At 56.4% G+C, this 23,784-nt stretch overlaps 2 protein-coding genes across 12 annotated transcripts; both read left to right on the forward strand.

Annotated features, from left to right (window-relative positions):
* Positions 1–1,293: 1,293 nt before the first annotated feature.
* On the forward strand, positions 1,294–8,227 carry ISOC2 (isochorismatase domain containing 2). 8 transcript variants are annotated; one of them, XM_030851184.3, is made up of 7 exons: positions 1,308–1,415; positions 4,666–4,709; positions 5,021–5,158; positions 5,281–5,490; positions 5,783–5,876; positions 6,036–6,153; positions 7,810–8,050. In XM_030851184.3, the coding sequence occupies exons 3-7, from the start codon at positions 5,024–5,026 to the stop codon at positions 7,907–7,909; spliced, it is 657 nt and encodes a 218-aa protein (XP_030707044.2). In that variant the 5' UTR covers positions 1,308–1,415; positions 4,666–4,709; positions 5,021–5,023; the 3' UTR covers positions 7,910–8,050. The 8 variants fall into 8 exon arrangements, with proteins under 8 accessions (XP_060144388.1, XP_060144385.1, XP_030707044.2 ...); XM_030851186.2 differs by having other exon boundaries at positions 5,806–5,876; positions 7,810–8,025; XM_060288404.2 differs by lacking the exon at positions 6,036–6,153 and adding an exon at positions 4,148–4,229 and having other exon boundaries at positions 1,341–1,415; positions 4,663–4,709; positions 7,810–8,227.
* A 66-nt stretch (positions 8,228–8,293) lies between these two features.
* SHISA7 (shisa family member 7) lies at positions 8,294–21,876 on the forward strand. 4 transcript variants are annotated; one of them, XM_060288399.1, is made up of 6 exons: positions 8,294–8,586; positions 14,565–15,274; positions 16,769–16,923; positions 18,475–18,540; positions 18,996–19,145; positions 20,568–21,876. In XM_060288399.1, exons 2-6 carry the CDS (start codon positions 14,595–14,597, stop codon positions 21,212–21,214), a joined length of 1,698 nt encoding a protein of 565 aa, XP_060144382.1. In that variant the 5' UTR covers positions 8,294–8,586; positions 14,565–14,594; the 3' UTR covers positions 21,215–21,876. The 4 variants fall into 4 exon arrangements, with proteins under 4 accessions (XP_060144382.1, XP_060144383.1, XP_030707052.2 ...); XM_060288400.1 differs by having other exon boundaries at positions 14,583–15,274; XM_060288398.1 differs by lacking the exon at positions 8,294–8,586 and adding an exon at positions 9,338–9,676.
* The last annotated feature ends 1,908 nt before the right edge of the window (positions 21,877–23,784 follow it).

Raw genomic sequence — 23,784 nt, forward strand, 5'->3', positions numbered from 1 at the left:
CCCAGACTCCCACCTCTGACCACGGCCTCATGGGTCTTCTCCCAGGTCCAGTGCCCCCATCACAGCCCCTTCGGGGGGGGGGGTTCACGCTTTCCCTCCCCCACCTTCTCCCTTCTTTCTTCCCAACCCCACCTCCTTGGCAACTGTCCCTTCAGTTCCCTCTTACCCTGGTTCACCTCTGCCTAGTGTCTGGTGTCATCTTATTTATTCCCAAAGATTTGTTGAGTGCCTACTATGTGCCAGGCCCAGGTTTGGGTGCTGAGGATTCAGCAGTGAATAAAACAGATAACATCTCTGCCCTCGAGGAGTTCTCATGGCGGGGGGTAAAGTCGGGGGTACTGAAAATAAATGAGTACATCCATACATTTTTTTAAACACAAGATAAATTTCCAATTTCAGATTGGCATTAGTGCTGTGAAGAAAATAGAACAGCGACCTGATCAGGTGACTGCTTGATGTAGGGTGGTCAGGGAGGGCCTTGAATGACAAGAAGGAGCTGGTACTGCAAAAGTCTGGGATTCCAGGCAGAGGAACCAGCTCGTGCAAAGGCCCTGAGGTGGGACGTTGGGGGAACAGTAAAGGAGGCCAGCATGGCTGGAGTGGAGTGAGACGAGGGAGAGTGGTAAGAGGTGAGGTTGAGAGACTGACAAAGGCACACCATGAATTGGGGGTAGCTTAGATTTTATTCCAAGCCTGATGGCAAGTTCACTCTCCATCTCTTTCAACCCCATTTCCAAACACAGTCTAAATATTACGAACACCACCGTAGGAGGCAGGTGCTGTGAGATGGGGAAACTGAGGCACAGAGAACGAACGTGCGGGGAGAGGGAGGGATTTCTTGGCTTCCTCGCGCCTTTAACCCTTTCCAGGAAAATGCTTGGGTGTCTTTGCTAAGTTTGTCTCTAAACAGAAGGGCAAGGGTTCGAACCCCAGGCCTTCCCCTGCCCTGGGCACAGCCCCTCCCTCTCTCTCTCCTTCTCTCCCTCTCGGCCCTGGGGTTCTGAACTTCACAGCCGGGCAGGTAGCGACCCACCCACTTCTCCAGCTGGAGTCCGCGTTCTCGGTACCCACCGCGCCACTCCGCCTTAAGCCCGCCACTCACACCTGTCACGACTCCCCATTGGTCAGACTGGCTGCTTTCCCGCCCCCTGACGGGCCAATCACGCTCTCAGGAAGGACAGTTGGCCCACACGCAGCCCCCCCCCGCCAGGGAGAAGTAGCGGCGCTTGCGGATTGGATGGGAGCGGGGGGGTGGGGCTGAGCAGAGCTAGACGAGTGCCTATTGGGCGGCTCAGCCCTGGTGGGCGGGACGCGGGCGGAGCCGGGGGCGGGCCAAGTGTCTGGGCTTTGGGAAACATCTACCAGGCCTGCGACCCCGCGGGTGGGCCTGAGCGGCGGAAGTCCGGCTGCGGGAGGTAAGTGACTACAGGCCTCACCTGCGGCGGACGGGCCGGGCCGCGTCCCGACCCCTTCCTGATAAGGCCCTTCTGGCGCTGCGGGGGGACAGACCTCCCCCCACTTGCTGGTGGAGGACAGCCGGGGAAGGACTCCTGCCTGGGCTCTCCAGAATTGGCTAGCCAGGGGCTCGAATTCTCCACGGGCCGCTTCCGCCCTCGCTACCAAGTTTCCGCGTCACCCCTGCGTGGTGGGTGGGTTTGGCTCCCATTTCCTCAATAAGGAAACTGAGGCTCAGACAGAGCTGAAACTTGCCTAAGGTCACACCGCCAGCTAGTCTCGGCTGCAGAACCGGGTTCCCCAGGCCATGGGGATCTGAACAGCCCCATTCGCTCCTCAGGTTGCCGCCCACCTCGGGCCGCTCCTCCTCCTCCGGCCTCGGGCTCCCTCCACCCCGAGCTGCGTTCTGAATTTCATCACTTACCCAGAGTACCGCCAACTCTGTCTCCAGCCGAGACCCCCTCCCCACATTCACCCCCCCCACACACACACATTTTCATCTTCTCCCCCAAATCAGTTCCCCTCTCCAGGTCCCCAGTTAGTCCCTGGAACCTGCCACCCTTGGACCACTGGCAACCTGAGGATCTTCCTTCTTCCCCCTCCGACCACAGCCAGGCCCAGCTGCCCCCTCCCCGCTCTGTCCCCGCTGCCTGAACTGGAGCCCAGGCCTCACCCTTGGCCACCTGGACCGCAGTCCCCACTTTCACCCTGGCCTCCACCTCCAGTCCAGCCCCACCGCGGCCAGCGAGGCCTCCCTATTTTATTGTATATTTTGAAAACTTTTTATGGAAGTATATCACATATGTAGGAAAACAGAAATCACAGATACACAGCTCAAATAACTTCACAAAGAGAGCGCTCTGGTGTCAACAGCATCCAAATCCAGAAGCCGAACGTCCCCCACACCCCAGAAACCCCCCTTGCACCCCTCCTTCAACACTGCCGCCCAAGGATAACTGTTATCATAACTTTAATGCCACAGGTTGGTTTTGCTGGGTTCTTGCCTTATGTAAATCTTTTACTGTATTGTATTTATTCCTGACTAGACAACCTGTTACACATTGTCCAAAATTCAAAAGGAACAGACTAGTACACAGTGAAAATCAAATGTCCTTCAGTCCTTCACACTCTGCCCCTCAGAGGCCTGTCCCTGCAGAAAGAGCCTGTTCCTCATGTGCCTTCCAGAGAGAGCAGATACAGATTGGAACAGTACCTACACTTTTTTCTTCTTGCGTTTTGGCACAAATGGGAGCATTGTTATACACACTATTATGCTTTTTTTTTTTTCTTCACTGTTAACATCTCTTGGACACTTTTCCACGTTGTTACTTAAAGATCTCCCTTGTGATTCTTCCTGGCTGCAAAGAATTCCATAGTATGGATATACCATAACTTATCTAACCAGTACCCTAACCGTGGATGTTGGATTTATTTCTATTCTTTTGCTCTGGGCAGACGCCCATAATGAATAACCTTGTCCTGTAATGAATAACTTTGTGTCATTTCACAGGTATGTCTGCAGGATAAATACTTAGGATAGTTAGGAGTGAGTTCTCTGGGTCACAGGGTTTGTGCATCTGTAATTCTGAGAAATGTGGGCACATGGTTCTCCCTAGGGGTTCTTGCAGTCCCCGCTCCTACAGCCCAAAGGGAAGCTCCGCCTCACTCTAGACTCCTGTCACTGTCACAGGCTTCCGGACATTCCAGCGCCCCTGCCCCCACCTGACCCTGTCCCTCCTGTCCCGTGGAGAGCTAAGCCGGGAATGGGAGTGAGGAGAGCACTCCAGGTGGAGGGAGCTGCCTGGGCAAAGGCCCTGAAGTGGGACTTGGCCACCAAGGCTGGAAGGTCTGGGTCCAGCGCCTTGTGGGAGGAGGGTACATCGTAGTCCTGAGGTCAGAGAGAAGCCATGGGGCCCTGGGGAGAGCTGAGAAATAGGGTCAGCTCTGTGTTTTCAAAAAGGTTGTTTTCTTTCCCTCTCTCTTCACTTCCTCAGAGAGAACTCTGCCAAGATGGATTAGATTCCCTAGCAATCCTAGCACTGGTCACAGTTGTAATTATGCAATTAATTAATTCAGTGTGGTTTTGTTTTTGAGGGAGTTTCCATTCCATTTGTTTTTTGAGACAAAATTCACACAGCATAAAATTCACCATTTTAGCCATCCACTAGTTTTTAAACTTTAGATATGTCACACATAGAAAACATTTTCAGTGGTAGATGTGTTCAGTTTAAAGAATAATCATAGACACCTGTGGGGACTCACCAGCCAGCAACTGAAACTTCCCCCGAGTGAGTGTCAGCCGGCTTGCCCTCCACTGGGTCCGCTGGGTCCGCAGGGTCTCCGTTTCCTAAATAAATCAACAAATAAGTGAGTAACATGCAGAGAGAGAGGGAGCTGCAGACAAAAGCCAGGACTCCCATTTGTTTAGCAACTCAGGCACCCAGGGACACAAGCCTCTGGGTACATGGGCTGGGACATGTGAGACTTGGGGTGTCCAGGGCCCAGTGCTCACTCTGACGGGGGCAGGGAGGGGCAGTCACCCCTCTAGTCCCCACAGGACCTTGGCCTTCATGGACTCCCGTGGGCTTCAGTGTCCTCCCCTTTAAAAGGGCTGCTGGCCAGGTGGCTCTACCAGTCCCCGACCTCTTAATTTTTATATTTCTCTCTTTTTTTTTTTGGCCATACCTCGCAGCATGCGGGATCTTAGTTCCCCAACCAGGGATTGAACCCATGCCCCCTGCAGTGGAAGCACAGATTCTTAACCACTGGACTGCCAGGGAAGTCCCTTTCTTTCTTTTTCTTAAAATTGTGGTAAAATACACATAACCTAAACTTTACCATCTCGACCATTTCAAAGTGTACAATTAAGAGGCACTTAGTATATTCATGATATTGGGCAACCATCACTACTGTCTAGTTCCAGAACACTTCCATCTCCCCAGACGGAAACTCTGTACCCCTTTTCAGTCACTCCTCACGCCCCCGCACCCCACCCCACCCCCGCTGCCCTGAGGTGGAAGCACCACCAACCCTCTCCCTGTCTCTGGACGAAGCCGCTTTGGGTTTGGGGCATTCCGTGTAAATGGACCCCTGCACGTGGCCTTCTGTGACTGGCCTCTCTCACTGAGCATCGCGGTGAGGGGCCTCCGCGCTGTGGCCTGTGTCGTTGCTTCATTCCTCTTTATGGCTGGGTAATATTCCACTCCACAGGTACCCCAGCCTTTCTTTCTAAGACCTGGAAGGGGGTTCAGCTGGTGAGTTTTCCACACGGGTAAACTGCTTTTCAGAGGAGGCAGTCAGACTTGAGGGAACCCAGGCCATGAAAGAGGGAGGTGGTGCAGCTGGGAGAATGCAGCTCTTTTTGCCTCGGGGCTCAAGTCCTGCTCCCTCTGCTATGGGCAGTGGGCCCTCAGTCAGGACACTTCACTACTTAGACCTCGGTTTCCTCCTGGGGGTCGGGGGAGGATCACAGTTGGAGCCTGGGGTGTAAGCATGTGGACCCTGGACATGCAGAGAAGCCTCTCCCTGCCTGATGCCACTCCCTCAGCCCCTCTGCCCACCCCAGGACATGGCAGCTGTGAGGCCCGGCCTGGGACGCATCATCCCTGGATCATCCATCCTCTTCCTGTGCGACATGCAGGAGAAGTTCCGCCATGTCTCGTTCTTCCCCCAGATCGTCTCTGTGGCTGCCCGCATGCTCAAGGTACAGCCCCTCCTCCCGCAGACCCACCAGTCCAGGGCCCCAGCCCCTCCTCCCTCAGACCTAGGAGTTGGGCCTCCGGCCCCTTCCTTGGGCTCAGACCTTTGCTCCTCACCCCAACCCAGGTGGCCCAGCTCCTGGATGTGCCAGTTGTGCTGACTGAGCAGTACCCACAAGGCCTGGGCCCCACAGTGCCCGAGCTGGGAGCTGAGAGTCTGCAGCCATGGTCCAAGACTTGCTTCAGCATGGTGCCCGCGGTGCAGCAGGAGCTGGACGCGCGGCCCCAGCTGCGCTCTGTGCTCCTCTGTGGCTTGGAGACACAAGCCTGCATCTTGGTGAGACCGCAACTGAACCTTGGGGACCTCCATTCACACCTGGGACCTCCCCAACTTAAAAAGGGTGTCTTTCCTGACCCAGAACTCTCTATCCTCCCCTTCCTGACCCATGACTCCCCTCCTGACCTGGGACTTTCACCTTCACTAAGGACCCCTCTCTTTACCTGGGGCTCCCATCCTGCCTAGGATCCCGTTGTAATCTGGGGACCTCCTGCCCTGATCCGAGCCTCCCTCATCCCCATCCTGGTTCCCCAATCACTCACCCAGGATCCCTATTCTTGTCTGGGGGTAGCCCTTACCTCTTTCTGCCCCTAGCACACAGCCCTGGACCTCCTGGACCAAGGGCTGCAGGTCCACGTGGTGGTGGACGCCTGCACCTCCCGCAGGTGAGAGGGTCCCTTCAGGGGTGGGGTGCATGTGGGATGGGTTTGGAGCACCCAGGAAGAACCAGGGGGTGGGATCCCTGCCGAGTTTGCCAGGTGTCTGGGTGTCCAGACCAAGGCACTGACACCGCATGCACACATGCACCCCCCGCCCCCCCGCAGCCAGGTGGACCGGCTGGTGGCGCTGTCCCGGATGCGCCAGAGCGGCGCCTTCCTCTCCACCAGCGAAGGGCTTATTCTGCAGCTCGTGGGTGATGCCACCCACCCCCGGTTCAAGGAGGTACTGACCCCCACGCCCCACACTCTGACCTCCCCCATCTCCTGTGCAAACGGGAAATATCTTTTCAGCACCCACCACATATTCACAGGATACATCCGGGAACACAGAAGGCTGCCGCCTCCAGGGGCGCTAAGTTCTAGTGGGGGGAAACTGCGGGTCAACACCATAAATCAATGAAAGGAGAAGCTGTCTGGCCACGAGGACTGGAGAGAGAGATAAAGCAGGAGAGGGGGCCAGGTGTGCAGAGGAGGGGTTGCCTAAGGTGGTCCAGAGGCCTCCCGGAAGAAGGTGATTTTAGAGTGAGGTAGAGATGGGAGGGAGCCAGGCAGACGGGAGAGAACAGTCCAGCAGGGGCCCTGTAGATGGGAGCCCCTTGACCCTTTCCTGCCACCCTCTCCTCCAGTCTATGGCACTGAGGTCCAGCCTCCACACCCACCACCCGAGTGGCCTTCCTAGTACCCAGGTCTGACCAGGTAGTCCCCACTGCTTCACACCACTAAGGGCCACTGCTTGGCCCTTAGGATAACGGGACATGCCCGAACTTGAGATTCCCAGCCCTCTGAGGTCTGCCCCTTCCCCTCCTCTTAGTTCTGTTGAGCATTTATTGAGCACCTACTATGTGCCAGCCACTGTGGCAGGTCCAGGGGCAATAGCAAAAGACAGTCTGTATTCAATTTCGCATTGTGGCCTGGAGCTGGGGAGGGAACATGTAGAATGTGTGAGAAATAAGATGGGGGCTGGCAGCTGGGAGGCCCCTCCTGGGGGGTGGCCTTACAGTGGAGACCTGAAAGTGCAGGAGCAGCCAGTCATCCAGAAAGTGGTCCTGGCGGAGGGGACAGCTAGGGCAAAGGCCTGGATGTGGGGCTGAACGTGACTTATTCAAGGAACGGTAGCAGGGCACGGTGAGTGCAGGCTGAGTGTGGGAGGAGGGGAGGCAGGGAGGAGCCGGAGCCTTCCCAAAGATTTTGGTGGGGGTTGGGAGGGGCAGCCATGGGGGTTTGCACAGGGGGGCTGGACACTGTCAGATCTATGTGTAGTGCCAGGTGGCTAATGGATATGTGGTAGGAAGGGGGGAAACCAGGGTGGAGGCAGCGGCGGGGATACAGGCTTTGCTTATTTTCATTTTTTAATCTCTGCAGGTTAGCATGACAGGGATTGCTGATGGGTGCAAGGTGTGAAGAGGCAGCACAGAGAGAGGATCTGGCTTGAGCGCAGTTGCTCAAGCTCTCTACTGATGGGGGTGGCGGTGGCGGCAATGAGGTTGAGAGGTCAGGTGACCACCAGCATCTAAGAGGCAGCTGGATAAGTGAGTCCAGAGTTGAGGGGCAAGGCGCAGGCTGGATTTGAGAGTTGAGGGATAAGAGAGGTGAGATTACTTAAGAAGAAGCATGTGTAGACAAGGAGCCCCAGGAAAGAGTCAGTCACGCTTAGTGGTCCAAGTCAGCAAGGTGGACCGAGATGGCAGATGATCAGGTGCTAACCCTGGTGGCTATGGTGAAAGGGAGGCCCCAAGAAAAGTTTTGAGAAGAGGCAATGGTGGGTTTGGCCAGTTGCTACTAAGGGGGCAAGGGAGATGAAAATGGAGAAGTATCCCTTGGATCTGTCATGGGGATGAGAACCCTTGACGCTTCCTGACTCCCTACCCCTACCCTACAGATCCAGAAGATCATCAAGGAGCCCGCCCCAGACAGCGGGCTGCTGGGCCTCTTCCATGGCCAGAACCCCCTCTTCCGCTGAACTCCCTGCCCTGCCTTGAGGGGAGACCGACCACCTTCTCGTCCCTGGGACCTTGGAAGCGCTTTCCCCCCCATTCTTGGATCCCAAGAGTGGTGCAGTCCACCGGGGGTACCGCCCCCTCAGCAGGGGATGTGGGTGCCGCTTTTCCATTGGACGGCAGCTCCCGGAAATGCAAATGAGACTCCTGGAAGCTGGGCGGGGGTTGGCTGAGCCGAGCTGGAGGTGGGGCTCGGCCCCCCCTCCCCGGGCCACTTCAAGGGGCGACAAGGGGAGGGGGAGGGAGTGTCACAGGCTGTGTGGGACCCGGTCTCAGAGAATAAACATTGATGTGACTGTGGACTGAACCATTCTTGGGTTTGGGGGGTATCCCGGGGGCGACTGGGGGCTGCGGGCGGTGGCGGAAGAGGGGTCCCCAGCAGGTGGGGAGGGGGAGGTGCCTCTTCTCAACTCCAAGCCGGCGCGAGGCAAAGGCGAGGGCTGGCCACTGTCACATCTGCACCGGAGCCGGCGCGCATCTGCACGGAAAAGAACTGCCGGCCCGGGGTCGCCCAACTCGCTGCCGGTCGCCCCCCCTATCAGCGCGCGCACGCCCAGCCGGGTTGGCTCGCAGACACGCGCTGGCTCTGCCTCCCCTGGCCGGCCCCCCACGTCGCCACCACCCCCGACTCCCCCAGGGTCCCGCATCCGGAAAGTGAGGTGAGCGTGACCGCACCCCGGTGCGGAGGGGGAAACTGAGGCACGAGGGACTTGGGGACGGGGAGGAAGGAAGAGACAGGCATGCGGATGAATGGATGAATGGATGGGAAGGACAGACAGCTTCAGCTGAGTGGTCCCTGCTCCCCTAAGACGCAGGAGCCCGGGGATCCACATAGGGGCTCCCAGAATTCTGCAGCCCCCTTGGAAATCTGGGAGTTGGGACTCTACGGACCCCCCAGTCAGGGCCCCTCAGCCCCTTCAGAGTCTTAGTCCTCCCCCCGCCCCCACCACATCCTTGGGTGCCCAAGAAGGCAATCTGAGTCCCCCAGGGACCCAGGCATCAGAGCTCTCAGCCAGACCGCCCCCCATTGGGGAAACAGAGCCCCCCCCGCCCCTGGATCCCAGACCCCTCCCAGAAGTCCCGGTCACCGGACCCCGCGATCAGAGCGCCCAGCACCCCCTCTCTCCGCAGGGATCTAGGAGTCCTTGCCTCCCCCCTCCTCCAGGAGCCCCTGGGACCGGGCGCCGGCGCCCCCGGCCCCCGCCTTTCGGATCCAGGTGTCCCCCCCTCCTCACCCCCTCAGCCTGAAGCTTCGCGTCTCGGAGGCCGCGCTCGCGTCGCCATGGCAACAGGAGTCTATTTTGCGCTGGGAACACACAGCTCCCGCCGCAGCGCCCCCCCAACCCGCCCCTCCAACCTGAGCCTGAGCGAGAGTGGGGGGCCCGGGGAGGGAGACTGGTGGTCCGGGGTCGGGGGGAGACACAGAGACACTCAGAGGGACAGAGATTTGTAGACAGCAAACCTAGGAAAGAGACAGAGACACGGAGTCAAAGAGGTAGCGAGAGATGGGGATGTGGAAACGGGGAAGACACAGGATGTATAGAGACAGAGACTGGGCAGAGGGAAGGAGAAAATGTTGGCACACAGAGGAGACTTGGGACAGAGACTGAAAGATGCAGAGATGCGATGAGACACGTAGAGAGAGACAGGCTCAGAGAGGCCGCGCGACCCAGGGCACCTCCCGATAGAGATGAGAGATCCGCCGGCAGGCTGAGGGAGAGGCGGTGGGAGGCGACGTCCCGGGAGGAGGTAAGGACACGGAGACGCAGAGACTCCCAGAGACAGAGACATAAGAGACAGGAAGGCCTAGGGACCTGGGCGGGCCGCTGGGAGTGCGTGGGGAGGGTCCGCATCTCTCCCTCAATCCCACCTCCCACCTCCCAGGTGGCGAGCCGGAGGCGGCGCTGGATCCCTCCACCCTGCCTCCCCCGCCCGGAACTGGGATCCCCGCCCCCGCATCCAGACCCCTCCCCTTCTCCCTCCGCTTTTCCCCTCCAGCCGGGTCCGCCTCCTCCGGAACCCAGATGCCGCCTTCTTCCACATGCCTAACTCAAACCCACCCTCAACCCCAGATATTCCTAGGAGGCCGTCCCTTTGCACTCGGACACTGCCCACCCTCAGCCCCCACCCCGCTGCCACCTGCGGACCCCTCTCCAGCACCCAGTTGCTTGAGGTCAGGGCTTCTGGCTTTTTCTGGGTCTCCTCCCCTCTGCGGGTCTCTATCCTCCTCTGGTTCTCTCTTTCGAGCTCTTTCTCTCTCTCTCTCTGTCCTTCAATCTCTGATCCCCAGTCCTCTGGGTCTTTGCCCCACCCCCACCCCGTCACTGCTCGCCCTATGGGTCTCTGCCCTCCCAGGGCTCTGTCCTCTTTTCTTTGGCTATCTGTACTCCCTTCTCGTCATCTCTGTTCCTCTCTCTCTGGGCCTCTGTCCCCCTTTTTCGCCGGGTCTCTGTCCCTCTCTCTCTGGGTCTCTGTCTCCCTCTCCCTGAGTCTCTGTTCCCCTCTCCCTGGGTCTCTGTTCTTCTCTCTGGGCCTCTACCCCCAATCCCGAGGGCTCTCTCCCCCTGCCCCCCGCGCCCTATTCTAGCTCTCATTCTCTGCTGCCAGGCACCTCAGAAGGCAGTCCTTGCCCCCAGAGCCCAGCTGGCAGGGTCAGGAGAGGGGGGGGTGGGGGGCTGTGAGGCACAGCGCTTGCAGGGGAGCGGGTGGGGGAGGGGCTTCTCTGGGAGCCCAGGACCGAGTGGGGCCTGCTCTGGGACCCCTCCTCACACTGGCTCCCCTGATCTCTGTCCTCACATCTCTGTCTCTCAGGTCCTGGGCTGGGGTGCTGGGTTCTGGCCCTGAGCTGCTAGGTGTGTGTGGTGAGGGGAGGGAGATCGGGGTTTGGGGGGCATTCCTCTCCAGCTGTGAAGGAGGAGTGTGCCTTCCGGTGTGTGCTGGGGGGCTGTCTGGGTGTGTCTGATGGAGGGCCACATGCCTGCTTCCAGACTCTCCACCACTGGGTTCTCACTGGTGTGTGTGCCTATGAGGTTGCGTGACTGTGGGTTGTGATGTGTGCCACTGCGTGCCCACGTGCAGCTGGCTGGGGCAGGTCCCTGGCCATGTTCTGGAGCTGTGTGTGGTCCCAGTGTGTCAAGGTGTCTGAGATTGTGTCTGACTCTTGTGCGCTGTGGGTGGGAATGCCCCGAAATGCATGGTTGTGTGTCCACATGGAGCTGTATTGTGTGTTTGGGGAGGAGAGAGGCTCAGGTGTGCCGCCAGGATGACATTGGGTGTCCTTGCGTGTTGTGTCTGGGACACTGTGTGGGTGTCCTGTGCTCTGTGTCACTGTGTGTATATAAGCTCTGTTGTGTGTCTGTGTATAGTTTTGTGTGAGGTAGAGGAAGAACTGGTCCTCTGTATCCTTGTGTGTGGACCAGCTGCTGTGTCTGCAGTGTGTCTCCTCCCCACCTGGAGGTGCTGCCCTGCATCAGGAGGTGTGAGGCAGGGACAGGAGGCTACAGGACGCCCACTGGTCGAGGGGCTGTGCGTGTGTGTGTGTGTGTGTGTGTGTGTGTGTGTTGCTGGGTTGGAGGGGATGTAGGCTTCTGCTCCTCCTGCCTCACTCCCCAGAGTTGTCAATGGCCAAGAGTTTCGTTTCCCTGGCTCTGTGCATGTGTGCGAAGTTGGAAGGGACAATGGGACTCTGTTAGCAGAGGGAGAAATTCTGTCCATGGAGCCCAGCCAGAGGCTTGGCACAGCACAGGGACTAAGAGGGCAAACTGCTACCCTTGTGGGGCAGATGAGACAAAGGTTCCCCCAGCCCAATGCAGCTCCCTAGCATCTATGATTTAGCAGACAGATGGTACCCTTGCATGTGTTTGAAAAGGTACCCCTTCCCACAGATGGATGCAGCCCCACCAGCTGCATTCTTAGGAAGGAGAGCGCGGCTGGATTCCAGCCTCTCAGCCAGACCCTCTTGTGCAGTACACAACCTGCCCAACCATATGTGGCAGCCCTCGTATGAATGAAGGAATCCACATCGCCACACACGTGTCACTCTCAGAAGTGGTGTGTCTGTGTGCATGACAACCTATGTTTCTCTGTGTGGGATAATGCATCCATGTTCTGTGGGTGGTGGTGCCCTGAGTTCAAAGCCTAGCACCATTGCTTGGGCACTGCGACATCACCTGACCTTTGTTGGTTGGTTTTTGTTTCTTAACTGTGGTAAAATACACATAACATAAAATTTAGCATTTTAACCATTTTAAGTGTACAGTTCAATGGCATTTAATATATTCACAGTGTTGTGCGACTACCACCACTATTTAGTTCCAGAATATTTTCTTCACCCTGAAAGGAAGCCCTGCCCCCATTAAGCAGTCACTCCCCATTCCCTCCTGCCCCCAGCTCCAGGCGACCACTTATCGGCTTTTGTCTACATGGATTTGACTATTGCAGACATTTCATATAAATGGAATCATACAATATGTGACTTTTTGTGTCTGGCTTTTCTCTCTTAATGTTTTTGAGGCTCTTCATGATGTAGAATGTATTGGTGCTTCATCCCTTTTTATGGCTGAATAGTATTCCATTGAATGGACAGACCACATTTTGTTTACCCATTCATCAACCGATGGGCATTTGGGTGGTCTCCAGTCTGGAGCTGCTGTAAATCATGCTGCTAAGGACATTTGTGTTTTTGTGTTAACATGTTTTTCAATTCTTTGGGGCATATGCCTAGGAGTGGAACTGCTGGGTCATGTGGTAACCCTATGTTTAACTTTTAAGGAACTGCCAATCTGCTTTCCAGAGTGTGGGCCAAGGCACTTCTAAGATGCCCGTTAAACACCAAGTGGAGGCATCCAGCAGGCAGTCTGGAGGCGAGCTCAGGGGAGGGGCCGGAGCAGAGCTAAAAGGGAACGTTGAGGCCCCAGGTGCAGCCTCCCATAGCCCTCTCCCCATCCCAGGCCCCAGCAGTTTTCATGGTGTGGTCCCTAGATACATGTGCACTCAATGGGAAGGAATAAAGGATAAAAATAATACCAAACGACATTTATTAAACTAGTCCCACCCACCCACCCTCTCTCCCACTTCCTTGCACTGCTTTTATTTCTTCATGGCCTCCATAATTTCTTAGTGTTTCTTCATAACAGTTTCAACGTGCATCCCATTAATTTGTGTCTGCATACTGGCTTTTTCCCCTCACCAGAAGGCAAACCCCATAAAGACAGAGGAGGAACCCTGTGGTTCATCTACTGCTGCATCCCCAGCCTCAGTAAACACTGCTGAAGGAACCCCTCCTGCCAGCCTGTTGCCATACAAAACAGCTGGGCGCACCTGTCCCATCTGGCCCCTCCCATCCTGTTCACCCTCCTATAAGTATAGCACCTGCGCTAGGCCAGGCACTGCCCTAAACTCTCTACACATATGAAATCGGTTCGTCTTTCCAACCACCCAGTGATAGCCATCCTTACCCCTGGTTTACAGATGGGGAAACTGAGGCACATGGGGACTTAGGTGTATCCAGTATCAGGCACCTGGCACATGGTGGAGTTGGGGGATGAACCACTACTACCCTGACTCTCCAGCTGTGCAAGGAGACACGTCAGACCTGAAACTGTGAGCATGGGTGTGTGTGTGTGCGTGAAAGAGAGACAGACCACAGAGAGAGACAGAGACAGAGAGAGAGACTGAGGCTCAAGATCCCTTGATTATCGGACGTAAATACAAGAGAGAAATAAGCACTGGGGAAACTGAGGGCCACGTGGGTCTAAGGCAGCAGTTCTAACTGGGGGCAAACGTGCCCCCCGGGGGGATATTTGGCAATGCCTGGAGGCATCTTATGTTAACACGATGTGGGGGAATGTGAATGCTCCTGGCGTCCAGCAGATACTGCTGAACACCCTACAATGCACAGGATGGGCCCCCACAAGCAAGTACATTCTGTGCCCAGATGACAGTAGCGCCCAGGGTGAGAAACCCTGCACTCCCTCTTTCCACCTCCTGGTCTATAAACTCAGGTTCTCAACTCCAATCTCTCTCTCTCCTTCTCTCCTCCCCATCTGCTCTTCTTTCTCTCTCCTTCCCCATCTACCCGACTCCTCCCATCTCGCCCACCCCACCATGTGTCTCCCTTCATTGCCTCCCTTGGTCCCCCACTGACCCATCCCAACCTCCTCCCCACTCTGCCCACCTCTCACTCTGCCCACCTCTGCCCTCCCTCACCTGCATCTCACCTCTGGCTTTCCCCTCTGCCCTCTCTCCCTCACCTGCCTCCATGGTTTCTTCTCCCTCCATCACATCTTTCCTCTGGTTTCTGTCCACCTCTCTTATTTCTTCGCACCCCCGATGCCACTGTCGACTTTCCCATTCTTTCCTCCACCACTCATCACTCACTCTGATCTTTCTCTGCCATTATCATTTCCGTTCTCCTTCCGCGGTGTCTGGACATCCTCCTGTTGCTCCCCCATCACCGTGCACTGTCCCGTGGGACTGCCAACTTTGGGTCCATACATGTCCCCTCCATCTTTTCTGTTTCTTGGTTTGTGCCTCTCCGTCCTTCTACCTTCCCTTGGCCCTGCCTTCCTCATCATCTCCGGCCCCCATCTCCACATTTCTCCACCTCTGGCCACCTTTCTCCCGCCCGCCGTTCCAGCCTCGGTTCTCCCCCCAGCCTGGCTGCCCCATGCCGGCCCTCCTGCTCCTCGGGACCCTCCTGCTCCTGGCCTCGACTACCGGCCAAGCTGGGGTGCGCCCGTCCAACGCCACAAGCACCGAACCCCCGGGCCCGCTGCCCGCCCTGCTGGCGCACCTGCGGCGCCTGACCGGGGCGCTGACCGGCGGCGGGGGCGCGGCGGGCCCAGGGGCCAACGGAACCAGGACCAGCACCCCGAGTTCGGCCGGCGCGGCGGCACGGGCGCCCCCTCCTGCCGAGCTCTGCCACGGCTACTACGATGTCATGGGCCAGTACGACGCCACCTTCAACTGCAGCACTGGCTCCTACCGCTTCTGCTGCGGCACCTGCCACTACCGCTTCTGCTGCGAGCACCGCCACATGCGCCTGGCGCAGGCCTCCTGCTCCAACTACGACACGCCGCGCTGGGCCACCACGCCGCCGCCACTGGCCGGGGGCGCCGGGGGCGCCGGGGGTGCGGGCGGGGGACTCGGGCCCGGCCAGGCCGGGTGGATGGAAGGGGGCCGGGCGGGTGGCGCCGGGGGGCGTGGGGGCGAGGGCCCAGGGGGCAGCACGGCCTACGTGGTGTGCGGGGTCATCAGCTTCGCCCTGGCCGTGGGCGTCGGCGCCAAAGTGGCCTTCAGCAAGGCGTCCCGTGCGCCCAGGGCGCACCGGGAGATCAATGTACCCAGGTGTGTGTGCTCTGGGGCCGGAGGGTGGGAAACCTGGGGGCGGGGGCGGGGCCACGGGAGGCGGAGCCATCAGGGAGTGGGGCCGGTGGAGCGGGGGGCCGGCAGGGTGCAGGGAGTATGGCCAGAGACTGAGGCAGCCACCAGGAGCGCAGAAGCCAATGCCTTGGAGAGATGGGCGGGACATGAGAATATATGTGACTTAAGTGGCAGTCTATGGAGTGACCGGGTAGGCTCGGGCCTTCATTCATTCAAACAAATATTTCTTGAGCACTTTCTGTGAGCCAGGAGCTGGGAACACAGCAGTGAACAAAACAAAGTCCCTGCACTGAGGAGTAAACCTGGTTTCCAATCCCAGGTCAGCTGCCTGCAGGCTGTGTGACCCTGGGGGATTTGCTTAAACCTCTCTATGCCTCAGTTTCCTCGTCTGTACAATGGGCCTAATAATTGTTCCCCACCTATTCAGACTGTAATGAAGATTACCTGGGTTAATTCATGTTGAGTCCTGGTACCTGGTAAGCCCTCAGTAAATGCTGGCTACCGTTATCATTAAGACAGTAAGCAAGGAAACACATGTGCAATATACTTTTAGATCCTGATAACTGCTGTGAAGAAAATAAAGTAGCATAACGAGTTGTGAATGGGAGGGACAGTGTTGTTTTACACGAAGTGGTCAGGAAAGGCCTCTCTGAGCAGAGACTTGAAGGAAAAGAGAGAACCAAGCAGATATCTGTGGGAAGGGCATTCCAGGCAGAGAGGAAGCCATAAGTGCAATGGCCCTAAGGTGGAGTGTTTGCAGGACAGCGAAGCGGCCCATGCAGCTGGAGTGCAGTGGGTGAGGAGGAGGTGGACAGAAGTAGGCAGAGGCCAGGTTTATCCTAAGTGTGATGGGGGAGCCCTGAGCTCCGTGTGTCACCATCTGATCCCTGGGCTGTGCGTGTGAAACTGCAAGGGATAAGGGCAGAAATGGGGAGACCAATTGGAGACTGTGGCAATAATGGTGAGAGATGGGGCTGGTAGAAGCAGAGGTGGTGACAAGTGCTCCGAGTTGGGATACATTTTGGAGGGCGAATCCACAGGATTGCTAAGGGCCGTGCAGGAAAGAAAAAGAAGAGTCAAGGGTGATTCTAGGGTTTGGGGTCCACATAGCACCCTTTATTGCCATGGGGAAGGCAGCAAAAGGAACAGGAGTGAGGTCCCAGGTTCAGGGTGGGGCAGGGCCACAGAGAGGACGATGTGGGAGGGACCGCAGAAGGGGTAGGGTCCAAATACATAGGGGAAGGGGCGCTTCAAGCAGGAAGTGTGGTCCGAGGGACCTTGGGGCAGGCGGTGCTCAGATTGATATTAGCAAGGGGCGTGGCCAAAGGCTAGAAGCCGAGCTGAGCTAATGGATACACCCAAAGGTGAGAACGGAGAGGGGAAAGAGGCCTGCGCCCTCCCTCTCCCCACCCCCAGCCCCAGTCCCCAGGCCACTGACCATCCCTCTGCCACTTCTAGGGCTCTGGTGGACATTCTGAGGCATCAGGCGGGGCCTGGGACCCGCCCGGACCGGGCACGAAGCAGCTCCCTAACCCCGGGGGTCGGGGGTCCCGACAGCATGCCCCCGAGGACGCCCAAGAACCTCTACAACACCGTGAAGCCCACCAATCTCGGTGAGTGAGAAGTGGGGCTTCGGCTGCCGCCTCTGCTGCCTCTGCATCTGCCCCCACCCCTCATCCCTGTAGCTCCGCCCTCCACGGATGGCTCCATCTCCCATTGCCCAGGCCCTGCCCCTAGCCACAGCCTGCTGTCTCTGCCTTCCCTGAACCGTTATGGCCGACACCTGTTTTGGGCAATGCACTGGACTTTGCAGTGAGCCAGACCTCCTCCCTGACCTCCTGTGGGCACCCTGGGTGGGAACCCTGGGTGCTACGATGGATGATTTAGATTTAGACATTCTCAACCCCTGCACTTGAGAAACTCATGTCAGACCACCCAACAGCCAGTGACACACAAGGACTCACTTGGTAACTGAATTAGAATTTGTTGGGAGCCAGACGCCTGGATTCAAATCCTGGCTCTACCACTGTGACCTACGGCAAGTGACTTCGCTTCTCTGGGCCTCAGTTTGCTCATCCATAAAATGAGAATCATAACAGTACTCACTTCATATTATTGTTATTCTTATAGTTTATGATGAGTGCATCAGTGGAGAAGTCCAGGTAGCTGGAAGAGGGTTTGAAAAGGGTCTCATTTGGTGTGAGGGGGAGGAGTTCCCTCAGAACATGATGTTTGAGCAGTGGCCAGGAGGGTGAGGGGAGTTTCTTGGGCAGGGGGATCTCTGAGTGGCTGGAGCACAGCTTGTGAGGTGGCCAGAGCTGAGGCTGAGGAGAGGGTGGGCAGATACCTCAGGAAGGGCCTTGAGTACCAGGCTGAGCTGAGTGGCTCTGCCTTTGTCCTGAGGGCAATGGGGAGCTATGGAGGAGTTTAGAGCAAGGGAGAAGCAAAGTCAGAAGTGGGTGGAAGAACTATGTCTCTGGAACCCATATGAAGGAAGATTGATGAGAGGAAGAAGGCTCCAGAGGAGGCTTGCATGATGATCCAGGCAGTAAAGGACAAGGCTTGATCTGGGATCAGGAACGGAGGGGAGGAGATGGGTTTGAATAGTAGTGATAAGGAAGAAACATTTGACCTGGATCTTGAGGGGTGAGTAGGAGGTCTTCAGGCAAAGAAGGAGAGGAAGGGATTCAAGGCCGAGAGAACAGCATGACAGCATGTGCAAAGGCCCTGTGGCAGAACTGAGCTGGACCATTTGGGCATCAGAGAGAAGTATGACTTGAGGGGAGGGATGGGAGATGAGGCTGCAGATGTCTGTTGGGGACAAGTCACACAGGCCTCAAATGCCATCCCCAGCTTAGACTGTGTCCCATGGGTGATGGTGAGACATGGGAAGAGTTTCGAGCAGCAGAGGGACAGGGGCAGGTGTACATGTCAGAAGTACTGCAGTGGGGCTGATCTTGGAGATGGGCTGGCCATTTCGCCAGAAGGCTGGTTTGATGATCCAGGAGGGAGAAGCAAGTCAGGGCAAAGATTCAGTAAGCAGGAGGGACCAGAGCTGGGGACCAAGTGGACATGGGTGGGAATCCTTCCACAAGACCAGGACAGCGGTGCCAGCTGGGAGCAGGCAATGGCAGTGATGCCACCTCCCCTCTTGGTCCCCACAGATAATCTGCACCACAACTACCTGCACCTCAACGTCAACAGCCCCAAACACCACGCTGCCACTCTGGGTATGGACCAGGGCGGGGCCGCGGGGAGGGCAGGGCTCCTTCCCTTCCCACCCTTGTATTGAGCCGGAGCCAGGTGCCCAGCATAGGGCAGGTGTGAGACCCTGGGAGCCTGTCCGCACAGTCCAGCCAGGTAACCCAGTGAGGCTCAGTTTCCTCATTTCTATGCCAGAAGTAGTCTGTGGGAAGCTGCATGGAGTGCGTCCCTTCTAGGCTGGGGCAGGGCACACAACGAGTGCTGAGCAAACGCCAGTTGCCCCTCCTCCTCCTCCTTCCCCAGCAAAGAGCACCCGAGGGTTGGGGGGAGTGAGCACAGGGAGTGTGCTCCCTGTGGACTGCTGCAGCTCTGAGGGGCTGGGATTCCAGATTTCTAATGCTCTAAGGGGGCTGGGGGCCAGAACTGCTGGGTCTGAGGGAGGAGGGCCTGGACTGACCCCAGCCATGCCCCTCTGCCCCAGACTGGCGGGCCATTCCGCCGCCCAGCCCCTCCTTGCACTACTCCACGCTGTCCTGCTCTCGGTCCTTCCACAACCTCTCACATCTGCCCCCGTCCTACGAGGCCGCTGTGAAATCTGAACTCAACCGCTACTCCTCCCTCAAGAGGCTGGGTGAGTCCCGGGAAGGGGAGCTACCTGGGCGATGGGGCGGGGTCAGGGCCTGGGTTCAGGACAATGGACAGTGACCCGATAGCCTTCTAAAGCTTTAGATACCCCGCCCCCGCCTTAGATTTTTCTCCAAGTTTGTTCCAGAATTACCTGAGGTAATTTTGTATCACAATTACTTGGGGTGCTTTTTGAAAATGCAAACCCATGGTCCTCTCCCCAAGATCTGTTGCATTCATCAGGACTTGTATTTGCAATGAACAGAAATACAACTTAAAAAAAAAAAAAGGTGACTATGCTGGCTTGATAACAGAAAGTCTATGTGCCACAAGCTTCAGGTGTGGCTGAACCCAGGTGCTCAAAAGCTGTCTCCAGGATTCTACATCTCTCAGCTCTGCTGAACAGTGGGCTGGCTTCATTTTCAGATAGAATCTCCCCTTGTGATGGCAAAGACTGTCCTGAGAATTTTCAGGGCACTTCTACCAGAAGAGTCTCTCCCAATGATTCCAGCAAAATTCCCAAGCCTGGATCCCACTGGCCAAAAAGGGTCACATGCTTGTCCCAAAACCAATCACTGTGACTCTGATTGGACATTTCTGGGTCAGTGGCCGATCCCTGGTAGTGGAGTAGCCTTCAAACATTTTAAACGGAGATCCACAGTAAGAAAGGATTTTTATATTGTGTCCCATGAGACCCACATACACTGGCACATTTCTAAATTACAGTAAAGTTTTGAAACTTGTTATTATGGACATTTTCAAACACACTCGAGAGTAGAGGAATTGTAAAATGAGCCCCATGTTCCTTTCACCCAGCTTTAACAATGGGCAACATTTTGTTAATCTCTCCTCCCTCCACCCCATCTTTTGGTGGATTATTTCAAAACAAATCCCAGATATCATGTCACTTTATCCGTTAATATATCAATAACACACACAACTGAAATAAAAATTTTGTGAATGGTATTCACCCTTATTCTCTTATTATGGGACACTTTCTGATAATTTTCTATTCTATTTCATTTTGCCAAATGCTGGTCCCTACCCACAAAATTGACTTTTCAACCCATGAATGGGTCGAATCTCCAAGTTTGAAAAATACGTGCTACAGGATGAAAGGGAAGGGAAAGTGGTTCCTCAAAAGCAAGAGTTGGGTTCTACTCCCAAAAGAAGGGATGTTCCCAGGCAATTAAAAAAAAAAAGGTCCCCCCTCATCTATGATCGCAGCATTGCAAGCTGGGCCTGGGAATCTGCATTCTGCTAGCTTGACTGTTCTGACTGGTTAAAATTGTGCCCCTGCCCAGGCTAATGACCAGGAAGTTCCAGGTAATGTCTGGGGTCTTCCTGGGGTGGGGGGTGCCCTAGGGAAGGGAGCACGTTCTGGGCTGGCTGAGGACCCACCTCTGTGGTTTCTTCCCTTCTCCCCCAGCCGAGAAGGATCTGGACGAGGCCTATCTGAAGCGCCGGCACCTGGCAGAGATGCCCCGCGGGACGCTGCCCCTGCATGCGCTGCGGCGACCTGGCACAGGGGGCGGCTATCGCATGGAAGGCTGGGGTGGCCCCGAGGAGCTGGGCCTGGCGCCCGCGCCCAACCCACGGCGCGTCATGTCCCAGGAGCACCTGCTGGGCGACGGGGGCCGGGCACGCTATGAGTTCACACTGCCACGCGCGCGCCTCGTGTCACAGGAGCACCTGCTCCTGTCGTCCCCCGAGGCTCTGCGCCAGAGCCGCGAGCACTTGCTGTCACCCCCCCGCAGCCCCGTGCTGCCCCCCGAGCCCGCCGCCCGCGCCAGCCTGGCCGCCTCCCACTCCAACCTGCTGCTGGGGCCCGGGGGGCCCCCTACACCGCTGCACGGGCTGCCCCCGCCGCCCGGCCTGCATGCGCACCACCACCACCACGGCCTGCACGGCTCGCCGCAGCCCGCCTGGATGTCAGACACCGGCGGAGGTGGGGGCACGCTGTCTCGCAGGCCGCCCTTCCAGCGCCAGGGCACGCTGGAGCAGCTGCAGTTCATCCCCGGCCATCACCTGCCCCAACACCTCCGCACTGCCAGCAAGAATGAGGTGACTGTCTGACTGTCTGAGGTCGGGCCAGGGGCTTGGGGGCTGCAGCCTGGGGCCCCCATCCCGGCCTGCATCCCCCAACACACGCCAGGGGCCTGGGACCAGATCTGCGGTGGCCGGGAGGGCTGCCTCCAAGGACACTGTTTTGGATGAAATCATCACCTGACACAAAGCTTCCTTCTGCGATGTCACGGCAGATGAGACCCCTCCTCCTATGTCACAGTTTGAGGCAGGACCTCCTTCCCATGACGTCATCACAGAGGAAGAGGCCTGTATGTGAGGTCATCACTAGCGAAAATGTCTTTGTTCACCACAGGGACAAAACCTCCTTCCCATGAGGTCATCACAGAGGAAAAGGCCCACCCTTAAGGTCATCACTAGAGGCATCTATGCTCCATGGTGTCATCACAAAGACTTCCCTTCTGTGATGTCATAAGAGGAACAATGCCTTGTCCTATGACATCATCCCTAGAGATAGAGTCCTTCCTATGATGTCACTGCATAGATAAATCTCATCCTTATGATGTCATCTCTGGCACCAAAAGGCCTCTTTTGACATCATCATCACCAGGAAAATATTTTCTTCCAAAGAAGATGCCTTTGTCACCACTACAGACAAAGCCATCTTCCTGGGACACATCACAGGGGAAAGAGCCTCACCAGCTGTGTCCTCACTAGACATAAGATCTCCTTTCTACGACATCATCACAGGGACTCTGCTTCCTTCCTGTGATGCCATCGCCAGAGAAGGTGCCTTGCCCTATGATGTCATCAGAGGGACTGTGCCTTTTCCGTGATGTCATCAGCAGAGATGGCAGCCCACTCTGGGGACATCTCCAAGACGAGGCCCCTTCTGCAATGTCACAACCAGACTCTGCCTGCTCCGAGATTACATACGCCATGAGACACCTCCACTGCTGCTGCCAAGTCCCGGAACGGCAGGGCACACCCAGAGTCCATGACTATCCTGGGGGGGGTCACCAGAGAAAGTGCCCTGTCCTGAGGCGTCATCTAGGGGTGTCCTCACTGGGGAGGCTGCCCCGGCGGAGAGGTCTCTGCCACAGATGACAGTCCATCTGTGGATTGTTGGCAGTGGCCCTGCCCCAGCTGAGGCTCTGCTCCACTGCTGTGATGTCATCACCAGAGACACTGCCTGCTCTGGAAGGCCATTACTTGTAATGGTATCACCAGAGTTTCTGCCTTGTCCCACCATGACTTGGCTTGGTCACTCCTTCCCCTGACCCTAGAGACATGCCCTGCGGGATTTCTACCAGAACCTCACCTAAAGGGTGGTTGGGCCACGGGTCCTGTGTGACTCCTGGAGGATAGCACTCCCAGACTGGCTTCTGCTCCCACGGAGGCCACTCTGGCCCACCAGGCTCCTGGAGTCCTGGGACTCACAGGTGGCGCTACTTCTCTCTGCCGTAACTACAGACATCACCACCTCTGTAAACAAAGTCCTGGCCTCCTGTTGGGGGGTGGGGAGAGGTGGGAGTATGCCTGCTATTTATCTAGCTGATGACATCATCAGCACCACAAGACTTCCACCACTCCTGGTGGTAAGTTGCACCTGGGGTCCAGTGTTAACCATGCCTGATGATGACATCATTTCCCAGGATTCCCTTTGACCTATGGTGTATTCATCTCCCAGGATCCACCATAACTAGGATATCATTCTCTTCCAGGATTTACCATAACTATAGTGTCACCTTCTCCCAAGGTTCCCTATAGCCAATGGTGTCATCATCTCCCATGATTCTGCACAACCATGATGTCATCATCTCCCATGATTCTCCACAACCATGGTGTCATCATCTCCCAAGATTCACCACAGCTGATGACGTCATCATCTCCCAGAACCCGCCATGACCAACGGTGTCATTACCTTCCAGAATCCACTAGAGCTGATGGTAACATCTTCTACCAGGATCCACTAAAACTGATGATGCCACAATCTCCCATAGTCCCCCATAATTGTGGTGTCATCATCTCCCAGGATCCACTTCAACCATGATGTCTGCATGCCCCAAGATCCACCACAGACTTGGTGTCATCACCTCCCAGGATTCAACTCAGCAGTGATGTCACCACCTCCCAGCATCCATGAGTCAATGGTGTCCCAGAACACATGACACCCAATTAGTGTCATCATCTCCCAGGATCCATTTCAACCATGGTATCACCATCTACTGGAATCCACCATAACCATGGCATCATCATCTCCCAGGATCCAGGACACCCAATGATGTCATTTAGCAGGATCCACTTCAACCATGTATCATCACCTTCCAGGATCCATCATCTTGGGAGCCAAGTATTACGACAGCTGTATTTCAATTGTCTTCTGGGGTCACCTACAGTTGTTCCCTTAAGAGGAACCAGCACAATACACATCATTTTCCCATTCCCTCAAAAATGGAGTGGGATGGGGTCCCCTCTGATGACATCATCATACTCTGGTCCATCCTGATGATGTCAATGCCATGCTCCTGACTTAGGCTGATGCCTGCCTGCATCAACAACACCACAGACTTGGCCTTGGTCAGTCCTCCATCTCCCCCTGATGAGGGTATCCAGGTCCC

This window comes from Globicephala melas, chromosome 19 (assembly GCF_963455315.2).
Source record: "Globicephala melas chromosome 19, mGloMel1.2, whole genome shotgun sequence".
In the NCBI taxonomy this organism is placed as follows: Eukaryota; Metazoa; Chordata; class Mammalia; order Artiodactyla; family Delphinidae; genus Globicephala; species Globicephala melas.

Bases quoted from the DNA above. Each gene is read 5' to 3' on its own strand.
- ISOC2 (XM_060288405.1), top strand. From the start codon at position 5,024: ATGGCAGCTGTGAGGCCCGGCCTGGGACGCATCATCCCTGGATCATCC. The intron at 5,159-5,280 runs GTACAGCCCCTC...ACCCCAACCCAG, and splicing joins TGGCTGCCCGCATGCTCAAG to GTGGCCCAGCTCCTGGATGT. The intron at 5,877-7,809 runs GTGAGAGGGTCC...CCTACCCTACAG, and splicing joins GACGCCTGCACCTCCCGCAG to ATCCAGAAGATCATCAAGGA.
- SHISA7 (XM_060288398.1), top strand. From the start codon at position 9,554: ATGAGACACGTAGAGAGAGACAGGCTCAGAGAGGCCGCGCGACCCAGG. The intron at 9,677-14,564 runs GTAAGGACACGG...CCGCCGTTCCAG, and splicing joins AGGCGACGTCCCGGGAGGAG to CCTCGGTTCTCCCCCCAGCC. The intron at 18,541-18,995 runs GTATGGACCAGG...CCTCTGCCCCAG, and splicing joins ACACCACGCTGCCACTCTGG to ACTGGCGGGCCATTCCGCCG.